General features: G+C 37.4%; 1 protein-coding gene across 1 annotated transcript in view; it reads right to left on the minus strand.

Moving 5' to 3' along the window:
• Window positions 1–943: 943 nt before the first annotated feature.
• The window catches only part of LOC307117411 (inactive dipeptidyl peptidase 10), a gene marked incomplete at both ends in the record, with an annotated part of 73950 nt that continues 57381 nt past the window's right edge, over window positions 944–17512 (minus strand). Inside the window, 10 exons of the mRNA XM_079802238.1 lie at window positions 944–1167; window positions 1251–1323; window positions 4179–4237; window positions 4513–4612; window positions 6276–6330; window positions 6627–6821; window positions 8813–8879; window positions 9305–9403; window positions 12359–12406; window positions 12499–12617. Coding sequence (XP_079658364.1) covers window positions 944–1167; window positions 1251–1323; window positions 4179–4237; window positions 4513–4612; window positions 6276–6330; window positions 6627–6821; window positions 8813–8879; window positions 9305–9403; window positions 12359–12406; window positions 12499–12617 — 1039 coding nt within the window. The remainder of the gene's footprint in view (window positions 1168–1250; window positions 1324–4178; window positions 4238–4512; window positions 4613–6275; window positions 6331–6626; window positions 6822–8812; window positions 8880–9304; window positions 9404–12358; window positions 12407–12498; window positions 12618–17512) is intronic.

The following is a 17512-nucleotide window of genomic DNA, read 5'->3' on the forward strand; positions in this document are numbered from 1 at the left end:
TATTGTGTAAAACAGGCATTTAATTTCATGTCAGCAATCTCATTCGCGGTCCTAATTGTAGTACGTGTGTGTTTGTGTGTGAGCATTATTGTCCACTCTTGTTTCTAGCATTGACTAATAAAACAAACCATATCGGTTCAGTGTTATTTTAGTATTACTGTATTTAAATAAACTATTACAGTATTTATTAATATTTTGAATTTGTTTTTATTTTTATATGTTCAGATTTAATTTTAGTTTAAGTTTTAGCAATTTTGTTTACTTAAATTAATAAATTAAAGCTAAATAGAAATATTTAAAAATGACAAATGCATAATTTTAAAATATTTCTATTTAGCTTTAATTTATTTGTATTTTAGTTGTTTTAATTTTATAGTACAACTTATAGTAGTTGCAAAGACAAATTTTATTTTTCATTTAAGTAATGCTTTTCATCTAATACTAATATTGCATTGATTTCAGCTTTCAATTAACAAAAGGACTAATAAAACAATAATCACACTGTATCGGTTGACCACTAGTATTTCCATCTTCACTGTCCATGCTGTACTGAACATGACCTCTCTTTCACCACAAGGTGGCGCTACAACATCAAGGCTGATCAACATGCCTATGCAGCATCTTTTACCTATTTTATACATAAACTGACTAAAGATGTTTATTACATGGGTTCCTTAGACATTATACTGTGTGTGAGATTTACTTGAAAACTGTAAGAACCAGAGCAGTTGTTTTTCATCTTCCTGGACACTCAACAAGACACATTTACAGTTGCAGTCTGAACCAAAAAAATCTCAAAGTTGAGTTTGTAGTAAATAGCTGGTGGATTTGGTCCTCTTAAATCTCCATTTTGCTCCCTTTTCCTTTGGTGAAATAACGCAACCTGAAGTTAGTCACCATAATGGGCACCTTTGAGAACCGAGAGCAGACACAGTGGACGAGATCACTCTTCCTCCTCGTCCTCCTCCTCTTCCTCCTCCGTGGTGAGGAAGGGGTCGTATTTGAGGCAGTTGTTGAGGTACTGAAGGAGGGTGCGGTGCAGGTGTTGACTGCTCCGCTCTTCTCTTAAGGTGTGACCTTCATCTGGGTACAGCTGAAGGGTGTAGTTGGACTCTATCTTCACCAGACGACTCAACAACTCAGCGCTATGTTGGAAATGTACCCGCTCTAAACACACAAACAAGTGAAATATTACTTAAAATCCACAAATGATGTATCTGATTTTAAATGTCATTATTATGCAAGCTAACCATCTGCAGTCCCATGTATGAGGAGGAAGTTTTCATCTTTTAGCTTACTGATGTTGTCCAACAAAGACGCAGTCTGCAAAGACACAACAGAAATGTGACTTTGTTAGGTCAGTGAATACATTGGCAGACGTTAGTTGGTAGATTTTATATTGGTATCTCAATTACTATATAAAAAGGTAATAGTAGTTTTATTTTTCCCCAATGTGTCTTTGTATCCAATTATGGATATAAATAACTGTAACTTAAACTTTATATCTTTATATATATACTTTAACAATGTCACTTTAAATCTAAAAATGTTGATGTTTACTGTAACAGTCACATATATGTGATAACATTTCACAATTGTGAGTGTAACGTATGTCACAATGTGACTTTATATCTCACAAATGTGACTCGTAACTGTAAATTTGTTACAATGTGACTGTTTCTTGTAACTGAGACTAAGTCTCACAAATGTGACTTTGCTTCTCTTAACTGTAACTGTCACAATCTGACATTACATGCCAATTGTTTCTTGTAACTGTAACTTTGTATGGCACGTGACTGTTTCACTAATGTGACTGTGACCAAGTTAAAGTTATGAGAAACAATGTAACTTTATACCTCTTGATTCTCGTAATTTTGTTACAATGTAACTGTTACAATGTGACTGTTTCTCGTAACTGTCAAAATGTAACATTATATGCCACAATGTGGCTTTACAACTCACAAATGTACATTTGTTGCTCGTAACTGCAACTTTGTCACAATGTAACATTATATGCCACAATATTCATGCATTCCGACAAGGGCTGGGTATCGATTCAGATGTTCCGATTCGATTCGATTTCGATTCGCAAACTCTCAAACCGATTCGATTTCGATTCTATATCCATTCTTGATTCAACTCAATGAATATAGATTTAATACAAATACTATATTTTATAAAAAAAGAACAGTGAACAAGTTTACAAGTGGTTAATTTAAAAGAAATTAAGAGCCACAAACCTGTATATTAAACTCTTTTTATTTTAGGTACACTTAGGTACATTAAAACAGAACCCATCTATATATTTCAAATGCATACAATTATGTTAAATACTATACAATTGTGTTTTTATGGATATTTTGATAAATTTATTCTAAAACATAAATACAGAGAACCGGGGCGGATCGAACGAGACCAGTTGAAACTTTAACCGGCTATATCTCCGAAACGCGCCGGCGAAACCGTCTGTAATTCGGGCCGATCGTAGTGCCTGATGTGGCCTTTCGAGGATCGAGGCTGTAACCGGGAATGGGTGCTATCTTTGCGGGGCGCGCCGCACCACTCGGTCATCTCTCTGCCGGGGGATGAGACGGAGCCCCCGGCGTACGAGCCTCCCTCTGCACCGCTCGTTACTTTTCATACACGAGAAGCGCGTTCCTGGACACAAGAAGTTGCCATGGTAATTAACAATACCTTAACGTGCTGACTTATGTGGACTAACTTTTATTTGAGGAAATCTGTTTATAATATAGGCTAAGCTATAAGGTTTGAATTATTGGTCCTGCGCTGTCTATTGACTCTATTGACTGTTGATTTATCATTTGTGAGGCGCCATTTAAGCACTGAATGAATGAATGACAGGCGCGCATCTCGCTCCTTTGTAACATCGCACAAGGCCAATAAGAGGGTGACATCTAGTGGAGAAGACTGGTAATTAGATTTACGTTAATTTTATGTAAAAATTTCACGAAATAAATATGTGGGAAAAAATCGATTTTGAATCGACCACATTTTAAAAAACGATTAATCGAAAAATCTATTTTTTTGCCCAGCCCTAATTCCGACTTATTTACACTGTTAAAGAGTTGGATTCTCATGCTAAACATGGCCAAAATGTAAAAAATTTGTATTTCTGTGCCAAATATACTCCTTCAGGATTCGAATACATTTCAAAATGTCAAATGTCTGTTTTGTTGGCAATCGCCGCGTAAGTGCATATAATGTAAACAACATGAACGTATAGTGAATCCAAAGTTATCCAGGGATAATGCCATGATGTATTATTCCATGACTGTTTAGCTCCGCCCACTGCACGCCTGAACGAGTTCGGCTGTTTTTAGAAAGAATCGGTACAGCGTATCTGTCTTTCATAAATACGATAAAACTAAAGACTCTTTGGAGATATGAAGGATGCAATACTAGGCTACTCTATAGGTACTCAATATTAACACGAGACTAACATAACCTGTGTTATGTACCCTTTAACTTTGTCACAATGTAACTTCATATCTCTTGATTCTCATAACTGTAACTTTGTGACAATGTAACTTTATTTGTAACTGTAAGTGTCAAAACGTGATTTTAAATCTCACAGTTGCGACTTTGTTTCTCTTAACTGTAACTGTCTAACTAAATGTAACATTATAAGCCACAATGTGGCTTTATAACTCACAAATGTTAATTTGTTTCTTGTAACTGTAACTTTGTCACAATGTCACTTTAAATCTCACAATTATTACATTTTTTGCTCTCAATTAACTGACAATGTGACCTTAAATCTCACAATTGTGACTGTGACAAAAAGTTACATTGTTACATTATAAAGTCACAGTTGTGAGAAACAATGTAGCTATATTTAACTAACTTTTGCCAGAATTTGACTTTTAATCTCCCACTGTGGCTTTGTTTTTCATAATTGTAACTTTGTATGTTACATTTGTGTATTTGTTTCCTGTAACTGTAACTGTCACAATTGTGACTTTGATACTTGTAATTGTAACTTTATTGCACAATTGTGTCTGTGTTTCTTTTAACTGAAAATTGTCACAATGTGACGTTTTTTTTACACTTATTCTCACAATTAGCCAACCTTTTTTATTTTACTCAGGGGGGGAAGTATGCTTCTATAAGATAATGCGTGATAATGAATTAAAAATGTATGGATGCAAAAAGCCCACCATGTATGAATGCTCTTCTTTAGTTGGAAGGCCTAGATATCTCTCCGAAAAGGCAGCACCTGAAAAACAAAGTTAAATCCATTTTCAAATGTAAATCTGAAAATGAAACTGTAGTACACTACAGATTAAACAATTTCTCTAGTCTAAAGGATACCCTTACAAAAAAGTAGTACCAGGAGTCAGGACACTTTGATATATACCATGGGACTGAATGATTACCATATAATATACCATGGTATTTTGAAGTACTCCAAGGAACTTCAAAGAAAGTCCAGAAATACTGTTCTTCCAAATTGCTTCTTTTTTTTTGCTAGTGTATGGAGCTGGAACTCACTATAGAGCTTGAAGTCTGTGATGGGAGCCATGACAGCAGCACATTTGAACATCTGATCGGTTGCCGTCAACATCTTCAAACCTAAATAGCCACCGAATCCCTGTGAGGACAAATGAAGGCTGATGACAGAGCCCTGCAACTGAAGACTGAATTCAAAATACATATCCTAAGTGAGAATATGATGCAAGTCTACAAAGGGATTCATTTGCTAAGAAGATGTGTATTAAAGTAATAGGCCACGAGAGGCGGTACTTAAGATCAAACTGACCACTTTTTATTAAGTGGTGCTATTTGGAGTGATGCAAATACAGAAACACAGAAGCCCCCTTAACCACTGTAAAAAAATCACTGTAATTCTGTAAAGTTTAGGTGGTTTTTAAACACCAATGTTCAGATTTATAATAGTAATCACAACTACATTTTCTATTCTAAAGAAAATATGGGTGGAGCTGACAGTACTAGAATGTCAGGGGTGTTTGCCAGGGCATTTCTATGCAGTTGCTAAGGTGTTCTGAGTGTTCTTAATACAGTGCTAAAGTGCTATATATACACCGATCAGGCATAATATTATGACCACTGACAGGTGAAGTGAGTAACAAGGCGAGTTTGACAAGGGCCAAATTATGATGGCTGGATGACTGGGTCAGAGCATCTACAAAACTGCAGATCTTCTGGGGTGTCCCCGGTCTGCAGTGGTCAGTGTCTATCAAAAGTGGTCCAAGGAAGGAACAGTGGTGAACCAGTGACAGGGTCATGGCTCATTGATGAACGCGGGGAGCGAAGGCTGGCCTGTGTGGTCCGATCAAACAGACAAGCTACTGTAGCTCAAATTACTCAAGAAGTTAATGCTAGTTCTGATTGAAAGGTGTCGGAATCCACAGTGCTTCGCAGTTTGTTGCGTATGGCGCTGCATAGCCGCAGACCAGTCAGGGTGCCCATGCTGACCCCCTGTCCACCGCCGAAAGAGCCAACAGAGGGCACGTGAACATCAGAACTGGACCACGGAGCAATGGAAGAAGGTGGCCTGGCCTGATGAATCACGTTTTCTTTTACGTCACATGAATGGCCGGGTGTGTGTGCGTCGATTACCTGGGGAACACATGGCACCAGGATGCACTATGGGAAGAAGGCAAGCCGGCGGAGGCAGTGTGATGTTTTGGGCAATGTTCGGCTGGGAAACCTTGGGTCCTGCCATCCATGTGGATGTTACCTTGACATGTACCACCTACCTAAACATTGTTGCAGACCATGAACACCCTTTCATGGAAACGGTATTCCCTGGTGGCTGTGGCCTCTTTCAGTTGGATAATGTGACCTGCCACAAAGCAAAAATGGTTGAGGAATGGTTTGAGGAGCACAACTACGAGTTTGAGGTGTTGACTTGGCCTCCAAATTCCCCAGATCTCAATCCAATCGAGCATCTGTGGGATGTGCTGAACAAACAAGTCCTATCCATGAAGGCCCCACCTCGCAACTTACAGGACTTAAAGGATCTGCTGCCAACATCTTGGTGCCAGACACCACAGCACACCTTCAGGGGTCTAGTGGAGTCCATGCCTTAACGGGTCAGGGCAGCAAAAGGGAGACCAACACAATATTAGGAAGGTGATCATAATGTTATGCCTGATCGGTGTATATAATATAGCTCATTAGCCCAACTGTAGGCTGTTTACAGTTGCCAACATGCAAACATCTGCTATTTATTCAAACACTCATCCAATCAGATTTTAGAGCTTGCACTACATTTTCAGAACATATTTTACCTTTCCATAAACAGCAATTCTTCTCCCATCAATGTACGGCAGCTGCATTAACCATCTGCAATGAAACATGCAAATTTTAGGTGGCATTTAGCAGTTATGATAAATGGCTGGTCTTTTAAAAGCAGCCATGTATTAACTCTGCTGAGACATAAACATTGCTTTTTTGCCTTGAGCAAGAAGTAGGTTCAATTAAATTAGCCAAGCAGGCTTTCAACAAAATACGAAAGAAAACTCAGCATGTGTTTTAGAACATAAAGCATTTCCTAATCAGATATTTGGTGGCGTTGTGTTCAAAATGACTTTTCTATTAGAGGTATTATTCTTAATAACTGAAAAGAGAGAACAACTCACTCCACGACTCCAAGCTTGTCTTTAATGCGGAGGGAATCCAGCTTACGAGGGTCCAGGATGCTGCTTTTCTGTCCCTGTGAGGCCCGACTTGTGCTGTCGATCCAGGCCAGCGCCACTCCATGCAGGCTGGACAAAACCTCCGGCCAGCCCAAGGCAAACTCCTCTGTTACCGACTGCCTGCCAGGAATACTGTCACTAGAGGTGCAGATAACAAAGGATGGATAGAGGTGTTGACACAATGTCACATTGTAGATTAAAAAGACATTAGCTCTCTGATCTTCATTCTCTAAATGTGTTCACACTTGCTGAACACACTTCTTGCATCTCAATCGAGCATGTGCATATTGCTTATTAATAACGCAGCATTCATAAATCATGTAGCCTAACCAACTACGGCAAGGGAGAAGAGAGTCTTAACTAGATTTGCATTTCCACAAGGAGATATAGCTGCTTGCAATGCAGCAAAAGAAGTTCTATGGTAGGTAGGCTTAAGTTTCCTGCTGAAAATCAGAGCTGCTTTGTCACTGTCAAGACACTCAGCACGCAACTTGTTTTCTGAATGCATGCAACACTGGCTTATTATTACTTATGCTACAGTACGCTGCCTACTGTTTAAAAAACAGTAAGTAAAGCAGTAAGCATCAGCTCAGCATGAATATTATAAGCAGTAGAATGCTACATTCTTGTCACATTACCTGCTAACGTCGCAATAATTCAGCAAGTAGCAGTTACATTTTTTTAATATAAAACTTTTTGCCCTTTTTCCAAATTTTGTGTAAAATTTGAAAGTTTAAATCATGTAAATAGTAGTGCTGTCAAATACAATGAATTGCGATTAATCGCATCAAAAATAAAAGTTTGTGTTTACATAATATGTGTGTGTACTGAGTATAATTATTATGTATGCATTTAAGAAAAATTGGTTATATTTATATATAAAATATTTATATATAATATGAATTATATAAATATATATACAGTATATACATGCAAATATTTCTTAAATATATAAATGCATGTGTGTGCATTCAAATATACATAATAACACATATCTTATGTAAACAAACTTTTATTTTGGATGTGATTAATAGCGATTAATCGATTTGACAGCACTAATAATTAGTCAAGAAAGAGATGTTTTAAGTAATATTATAAAACAAATAAAAAAAAACAGCATACATTATTTCTGGTTCATCCATCACACAAATGGAGTGCATTGCATTGTGGGATGCAGTATTAAGTTTAATATATATGCCAGGAAGACAAGACCGATTACAATTCAGTATGTAAACATTTTTCATTAAGAGGAGATTATATGATTATTATGCTTTTTGAAAAAACATAAATTAATGTCATTACTATGGATGTTCGTTAGCCTGGATGCCAGCAAAACTTAGCTAGATGTTTGTAACTCAGAATTAACAAACAAAGGAAAAAAGGTTTCCTACGACATAACTTCTCATAATAAAATGTTTGTACTGTAATGTCTTGTAGTCACACATTTATTTTATTTTATTTTTTACCTTTTAGCTCAAAAATGTAATTAATTAATTTAAAATTGTTTTTTAAAAGAAAATTCTACTTTTGTTCAGCAAGGAGACATTAAATCGAAGTGACAGTAAAAACATTTATAAATCAGATTTCATCAAAGAATAAAAAAAAGATCAACGTTTCCACAAAAATACTAAGCAGCACAACTGTTTTCATCATTGATAATAATAAGAAGAAGAAATGTTTCTTGAGCACCAAATCATTATATTAGAATGATTTCTGAAGAATCATGTGACATTGAAGACTGGAGTAATGCTGCTGAAAATTACACTTGCATTTTGAAAATATTTTCAAATATAAATCAGCCATTTCAAATTGTAATAATATTTCACACTATAGCTGCTTTTTACTGTAATTGTTTTTTTTTTACTGTAAACTTATTTTAGATCAAATAAATGCAGCTCTGGTGAGCACAAGGGACTACTTTCCAAAAACATGAAAAATCTTACCAACTGCAAACTTTTGAATGGTAGTGTGACCTTTCGTCTCATGATGCAACTTTTTTTATTTTACATTTTATCTCAAAATTACCTGTCTTACTTTGACTCTAAATCAGAAATGGGCTTCCATACAAACTAAAGCAGCCTTACTAACAGTATCATACAGGCGCTGGTGAAGTGCGAGGAGACCCTTACATGATAATAAGAAGAGGGTGCAGGTTTCCCTCGTATCCAGGGGGCAGGGATATCTTCAGATCTAGGTCTGCAATTATTCACAAAGGCAGTTAAAACAGAACAAACGGCCGTTTCTACTGTACCACACTGCAAGGAAATCTTGGTACTGGCTCATCAATATTCTAACCACTGGCAAATGAGCTCCCATGAGCCTGTTGGTTTTAACAGACTCTCAGTAACACACACATACATGCACAAACAGACACAGTTGGGGGACCTGATGTACAAAGCATGTGCAATTTATATACACAGATGTGTACACGTGCAAACCCCATCATGCAAGGAAAAACACACAGGCAAACAAGCCACGGTGGGCTTCCCCTAAAGGCAGGTACCGCTGTGAGGATCCAATTAGCAAAACCAGAACAATTACCTGATTGATTCTTAAATCTAGTTGGCTTTGTAAAAGGTTGAGATCAATTCATGCTGAAAAGAGGAATGTAATCAGTTTACCGCTGTTGTCGGAGGAAAGCGTCTGGAAAACAGTCTCAGAGAGCCTCTTGGTTTCAAGAGACATTGCGAGGAGGCTGTTGTCTTCCACCACCATGTAACCTGTAAATGCAGCAGACTTAATATATTTTTGCCATAAAACCAAAACGGTCCACCACCATGGAGTATTTAAATGTTAAATCTGTGATGATGAAGCCAGATAATAAAATTCAAGAAGCTACCATGCACTTTTAGTGAACTCTCTCACTACAACAAACTCCTCACTAGGGTGCTTTATTAATAAATCTATTTCCTTGACAGAATCATTTTCTAAAGCAAATGTGAGTGGTTGCGTGATGTTTATATGTGGTCACCAAGGTATTCTAGACTGTTTTCTATATTAATATATTTTGAAATGGATTTTATTCCTGTGATGGCAAAGCTGAATTTTCAGCAGCCATTACTCCAGTCTTCATGATCCTCCAGAAATAATTTAATTTAGTGGGCAACCACTCACCTATCATGATCGACAATGAGCCCATTAGATCTTCATCTTCTTATAAGTATTTCTGTTTATTTATTGATATTAATCTATTGTTGGACATGCATGTCGATAACCTGTGTCATAAGGCGCAACAAAAAATGCACTTGCTCCAGAGGCTTAGGCTTTTTGGAGTTGCCAAGAGGGTGATGCTGTGGTCTTATGCTTTTATTCAATCCATCTTCAGTATCGTATATCTACTTGGTTTGGTAATCTGACAGTTACCCTCAGATCTCAGCTGAACCGTCTGGTGCACACAGCAATGAAGTTTGTTGGTGTGGGGGTTTTACCCCCCTACTTTAGTCTATATTTAACAAAATTGTTTTTAAACAGGCAAGGAAAATGACTCTGTACGCTCTATCCAGAATTTGTACTACCATATGGTCAATGGTTTCCCACATGTTTTGCAACCGTAAACCCAAACGCTCATAATTAATTGGTTTGAGTAGCGCCAACTCAAATTAAACAAATCAGTTCAATCAAAATATCTTTTATGAGTATTTAGAACTTTTTTTGTTCTTTTGAGTTCCCAGAACTGACACATTTGAAGTAATCTGAACTATTTGATTGTTTCGAGTTTTATGAACTTGTTTCTTTTAATTTAAGCCGCGTTTCCACCGCAGGAACTTGAACTAGGAACTTTGGGCTGGTACTCTGTGTGTTTCGACCGCAGGAACCAGGGTCTAAATGAAGTTCCGGGTAAATATTTCCCCCTTCAAACGGCCCTGCTCGCGAGGTAGTACTTTTTCAAAGTTCGGGAACTTTCGAGGGTGGGACTTGGGCGCTGAACGTGCTGATCGGTTGAACTCACGCAGCATTTTATTTCAACCGGCATTTTTAAAAGTCTTGCGGTGTTCATTCTGCGTTCAGTAAATATCAGTCTTGCTCTTTTTGTCCGATGGCGCGCGTTGTCTCAGCAATCTAGTATAATAACATACGTTGTCTTATTTTAAATCTAGCTTTCAGAATACGCTTTAGTATCAGTGCTCGTCTCTTTTCCGCTGTTTTGTTAATTACCTCTTTAGTAAACCAATACATAACTAGCAAAAGCAGCGCTGCTAGCATCTCCTCCAAACTTGTTATTGTTGCAGACAGTGTCGCACAAAAGTGATTACTGTCCATCGCTGACTGGGAGGAACAGTCGCGCACAGTCCCACGTCTCTGGACTAATTTGCCTAATCTTCACGGTACTTTAGACCGCAGTGGAAACGCAGACAGTAGCAGGTCTGGGGGGAAAAAAGTTCCTGGTACAAATTGTTCCGGGTAATTTCGGTGGAAACTTAGACAAACTTAAATTTCTCTGAAACTGGGCTGGGATTTCTGTTTCCCAGCATGCTTTGCCATGGCACTCAAAAGGAAGAGTAAATACTACAATTAAGTGTTATATTATGGGTTTTTGGTGCACGATTAATGTTAATTGGGAGATTTAGTAGTGTTTAATGTTTTATTATGCTAGTTTGGAAGAGTTTCTGTTATGTTGGTTTTTTTGTAGGGTTACCATCATGATGACGAGTGACGAGTAAGCATGAGCTTAGTTTGAGAACAGATATATGTTAAATGTTTAATATTGCTGTACTCATTCAGCGAGTGCTATGCAATGCTAATGCTATCAAAGCATCAATTAGCAAGGTGGCATTTATTGAATTAGCTAGTTAAAGCTAGTCAAGTTTCCACTGCTAAAATATTTAAGTAGAGATTACGTGACAATTTTAAAGTTAAATGCATGAATTAGCTTACACAAATATTTCAAGTTAAGAGCAATTCAAATGTATGCATACAAAATAAACTAATAATAATAACTAATATAATAAACTTTACATTTCTTAACTTAAAAAACTTTTACAGTGTTTAGGAATTATTTTGTCCCTTTGGCTACAAAACTGTTGAAATCTTGTGTGAAGGACATGACTGTGTGATTGTTACTGATGTGTTTATCTTGAAACACAGCTTTGTATGTATTGCCCAAAACTAATTTATTTTTTTATTATTATCAATGTTGAAAACAGTTGTGCTGCTTAATATTTTAATGGAAACTGCAATACATTTTTATAGAAAGAATAGAAAGTTTATGCATATTTGAAATGGCAATCTTTTGCAACATTCAAAATGTCTTTACTGTCACTTTTGATCAATTTTACGCAACCAAATCTTACGGGCTCTAAACTTTTGGATGATAATGTATGTGGGGTTTTTATCGTTTTTATCATTCATCAGATGAAAATCCTGGTCTGAGGTTAGACAAGCTAAGAAGTCAAAGTAAATGTATCATTCATCTTCATAGTACAAACATCCTAGATGAAATTACACAGATAAATGTATTAGGATTATGGGTTTGTTTGAATTCCTAATCCTAAGTATGAACAGTAATAATAGTAATACTTGCCTTAGATGTACTAGAGCGAATAGGGTGCATTTATAGAAAAAAAAATTCTACTTTTTTGACAGAAAGCCACTTTTCCATTTTCCGTTCTTTCCTAAAGCCACGCATGGCTACCTAAATAACAGCTCGTAATGAAAAACATATTGATTCTACTCACTGGAAGGATCACTTGTGCTGTGAATGGTCACCTTTGGGACACCGGGGCCTGTAAAAGTATGACAGAGATGAGACATGTGCATCTTTATTCATCATCCTGAATGTGTGTTTGCATTCATAAATGAGAGGCAGTGACCTTACCCAAGCAATAGAGGGTAAAGTATGTCTGATTGTGGCTGAAGTCTGCTTTGAAGAAGCTGCACCACTCAAACAGGTTGCATGTCAGACACTGGCGATGAAAAACTCCTCCAAGCTCCACGCTATAGTCAACAAACATGCATTTCATTATTTCACAACCCATCATCTTAATGCCATCAACATCTGCCAAAAGTGTTTTGTGTGAGTACAGCGATTAGAATATACATTAAATTTAAATTTACGGTCAGAAGCTGCTGCCGCCATCAATGACAATCATACTTGAAATGCCCTTTTCATCAGTAAAGAAATGAACACTCTGTCATAATTTACTCCACCTCATGTCTTTCCAGACCTGTCTGACCTTTTTCTGTGGAACACATTTTTAACCCTCTGGTAGTGATCCGGTCATTTTGATCAGGTGAGGATTTTCTGTTTACAGAAAATGCTAGTCATTTAAAACACATTGACTAAAACTTTACTGAATTTTCCTTGCACAGGGTATAACAGCTTCCCAAAAATATTTTGACATTTTTTTTCTTCTACCTTCTAACATTTGTGGTGTTCCCAGTCAAAAATAACTGATTAATGATTATTTTTATGTGCCATGTTATTGTCAAATATTGGATTCAATCTCTTAATCAGCTTGTTTTCTTTCAATTAGGACAGGTTTTGCATTTATTTTTTGGAAATGCCTAGTTTAGTCATGAAACTGTCTCAGCAGCCAATCGGCCACATATTTCTATCTAGGCTTGACTTTTATATCCCGGTTTGACCAGGTAGCATTTGTTACGCACTGCTCTGAAACACGTGTTGAAGATCCAAACGCAGAAGTTTATTAGGGTAATCCAAGATCATAATCCATATAACAGGCTTAAAGTCAAAACCACAGAGCAAACCATCCAGATATTAACAACAGTCCAAGGCACTGCAAACGCAAACAGGCGGATACAAGGAGACAGGTAGAAGATCAAGACCATGGCATGGAAACCAGAAGTAGCGCTCAGAAATGTAGTGTAACACATACAAAACTTAACAATGAATGACTGAATAAGCAGAGTTAAAGGGATCGTTCACCCAAAAATGAAAATCATGATTTACTCAACCTCAATCCATCCTAAGTATACATGACGAATACAATCGGAGTTATATTAAAACATTTCCTATTACCCATTTCCTACTCCGTATTCAACTTATGGAAAAAGCGTAACTGGCGCGACAATGACGTCAGATATAGTGTAAGTGTTTTGAACTGCAAGAAGCGTTACACTTTCTTCAAATGTCATATACACCTAGGATGGCTTGAGTAAATTATGGGATCATTTTCATTTTTTGGGTGAACTATCCCTTTAACAAGGTTAATCAGGGTTCTTGCAGGTTTCAGAAAGTCAAATTTAAGACCTTTTTAAAACATTTTAAGACCATAAAGATTGAAATTTAAGACCTATACGACGCATTACCAAAATTATTTAAATCAAAGAAATAATAAAAAAAAGCAATGACATTAGTAACCCTCCACAGCCAACAACGTGCCAAATGCCCAAAACCTTAGGCCCAAAATGAAAATAGGCTAAAACAAACTTGCCCTCAAATAGAATAGATTACAAAACAGCATATTAATAGCCTACCGGTAATAGAGATTGAACAGGGGATGCTCTATGGAGATAGGATAAACTAGGGATGCACGATTTGGGGGAGATATCTAATTGCGATTATTCTGGTTAAAATGCAAATTTTTTTTTTTTTTTTAACAAATGAAAAGTGTATGCATATAACATTTTATATATTAATGTTTATATATTAATGAGACTAATAATAATGATTATATTCAATAAATACAAATATTTAACAAAATTAGAAATATTACTATTACAATAACATTTTAATTATTAAAAAATTAAAAATAGAGTATTTAAGAATAAATATAACAATATAATAATAATACTAATAAAATAACATTTATATTTTACAGAAAACTTTTTTTTACAAAAAAAACCTGCTGGGTTACCTGTTAATATGCAGACAGCCTATGACTAAAAATCATTAGAAAGGTCTAAAGATTTATTGTAAAAAATAAAATTAAAAAATAAAGAAATTCTGTGCTTTTTATCTGTGATATAAATGTCTTAAAGTCTATGTATGTTATATGAAATATGAGCCTCTTATGCATCCACTGTGGGGGAAAAACTGTACATTGGAGAAAAACATATGGGTTGTCATATAAATTTATTTAGAGAGAAGTATTATTTTTCATATTTGTTACCCAAACTTTCATTCATACTGGAAGCCAGAGGGCGCCCTCGAGCAGAAACTCAACATTAACCTCAGAGAAGTAATCCTTAAGGCCTGTACACACCGGGACGAAAATCGCGCACGCTTATCGCCAGCGTTTTTCGTGCCATTTTTCGGCGCGTCTTGAGTGTTCACACCCAAGCGATTTTCACTGGCGCTGCGCCGAGTGAACGTGCACATTCAGTCGATGCGCTCCCGGTACACAAGATGGTGCTGCGGCACTTTAAGCCTCTGACACTCGCTTGTCACACAGAAGGAGAAGAGAGACAGTATTTACGTGCTTGCCAAAACCACAGACATATTATGTATATGGACAAAACCATTCACACACTTTTTGCTAACTGGCAAGCAGCATTAGCAGTTCATCTTCTTCTTTGTCTACTTACTACTTCTTCGTCGTATCAATGTGTGCTCGGCAAGACCGTTTTGTGCTTGAGCGCCACCAAGTCGTGTTTTACTGTCACTTCAGCAGCTCCAGGCACGTGAACAAAAGCGCTGATCTCATTGGTCGGACAGTTTTTTACGCGCCGCGTCAAAATAAAAAAACGAACCCGAGGCGTTTTTTTAAAAATGACGCTTTTACGCCTGGCGTTTTGCGCGTCGGTGTGAACACTCACATTGGCGCCCATTGTTTAGTCCTGAGGCGTTAAACGTCGGCGATAAACGCGTGCGAAAATCGTCCCGGTGTGAACAGGCCTTTAGCCCTAATGTGAAGCTAGCGATGTCGGATAAACTGAAGATAGAAACGCTTTGACTGATGAAACGAAGACAATAAACACGACTGCATCAAGCTATGGTGTATTTGAGTTCTTCAAGCCTTCACTGTTGTCATAATAATAAGGTATGCAGTGCTGATTGAGTGCAGACTTTATCACTGTTTAGAATAATATAAAACAATGCATGTCTGCCTCATTCTGTCCAGAAAAATACAACGTTATTAAATGTAGACGTATTTTGCGGGCAGGTATTTGCATTTATCACGGGATTTGTAGTTTTATCACCGAGTACGTGTACTAACACCCCCAGAAAGAACTACAAGACACCGAACTCACGCTCTGAGGGCGCCGCAGCAAAGACTCTAGAGCTCCGCTTACGCGATTCGATACTTTTTTTGCTACAGTGAGTGTAACGTTAATAACTTTCTACAGCCAGCATTTCTGGAAATGAACGAGGATAACACTTTTTTTAAGACCTAACTAAATTAAATTTAAGACCTCGGGTGAAAATCTGGCCGTTTTTAAGACGTTTTAAGGCCTTAAATTTAAAAAATTTTAATTTTAGACATTTTAAGACCCCGCGGGAACCCTGTTAATGATACACAGGACAGCAATCAGGGATGATGAGGTCTGGGAAAATGTAGTCCATGGCTGGATCCGAAATCTGGAAAATACTGCCCTTCGGAGGACACATTTCAAGGTAGGAAGGCATCAAGGCACACCCAAATCTAATGTTAGCTTCACTTCCTGTCTCCTGAGATACCTTCATCTGATTGATTTTTTGAAGGCAGCATAAAACGTATCCTTCGCTGCCTTTGATATCTCACAATCCTGTGCTTTCCATTTTGTGACAGTTGAGTTGAGCCAAAAAAAAAAATGGCGTCCAAAAAGTTGCGTTTGCTGGTCAGTTAGTGACTAAATGTACATTTTTTACCAACATTTTCCACTTCTGATGTTATTTCTAGCGAGGAAATTACTAATGTAGTAATTACGTTTTTGTGTATTTCATGCACAAACAGTGCCTTACAAGTCATTGTCTGATAAGGCAGTGAGGCAACAAGTCAGCTGCCTAGGTTTTCGGACGCAGTCCATGTTGATATGGCAATGGACTAGGGAGGAGTGCCTCTGGTTGGTATCATGACAGCATTAGACTGCACGCTAGACTTAACCCTCCTCCGCCCCAGCACCACCTGTCTAGATCTGCTATAGGGTCTCTTATTTGCAGCAGCCGTCTTCGTACTTGCTCTGTAGCAGCAGCAAGTTTTCTTTCTGTTTTATTGTGGTCTAGCAGAGCGAGTCTGTGTACTTGCCTGCAGCAGCAGTGTAGCAGATCTAGTCCACCAAAACCAAACCCATTCACATCAGTATTTCTCATTAATAAAATAGTGTGTTTCAAACTACTCTGAGAGTGGTCATGACTGAACTGATTGAGGCCTCACTGATCTGAACATAATGCACCTCAGTTTTTTTAGGGTTGTTTTAACCCAGCGATTGGGTTATTTTAACCCAGCAATTGGGTTGTTTTAAGCAAACATTTGACCCAACCGCTGGGTTAAAACAACCCAATTGCTGGGTTAGTCCATTTTCAACCCAACTTGGGTTATCCAGCATTTTTTAGAGTGTAATATAGCATAATGGGATATTTAAAAAGCTGGTATTTTTTGGACTGGGAAAACTAATTTAGGAAACGGATTTTCAACAGAGTTATTAAAGGGGGGGGGGGGGGGGGGGGGCACTCAGTTTCAGTCAGTCTCATGTCAATCTTGAGTACCTATAGAGTAGCATTGCATCCTGCATATCTCCGAAAAGTCTTTATTTTTATTATAATTATAAAAGGAAGATGCGCTGTTCCGAGTCTTTCCGAAAAAAGCCGTGCGGCTGGGGGCGTATCGTGTGGGCGGAGCTAAAGAATGTCGAGCGCGCGCCGCTGTTACTGTGTTGAGTGCGTCTGAAAGCTGCGTCATCCCTAAAAGCGGGAAAAAACTTTATTCAACATAAAAAATGGCTTTTAA

Source organism: Gobio gobio, assembly GCF_949357685.1.
Source record: "Gobio gobio genome assembly, chromosome: 21".
Lineage (NCBI taxonomy): Eukaryota > Metazoa > Chordata > Actinopteri > Cypriniformes > Gobionidae > Gobio > Gobio gobio.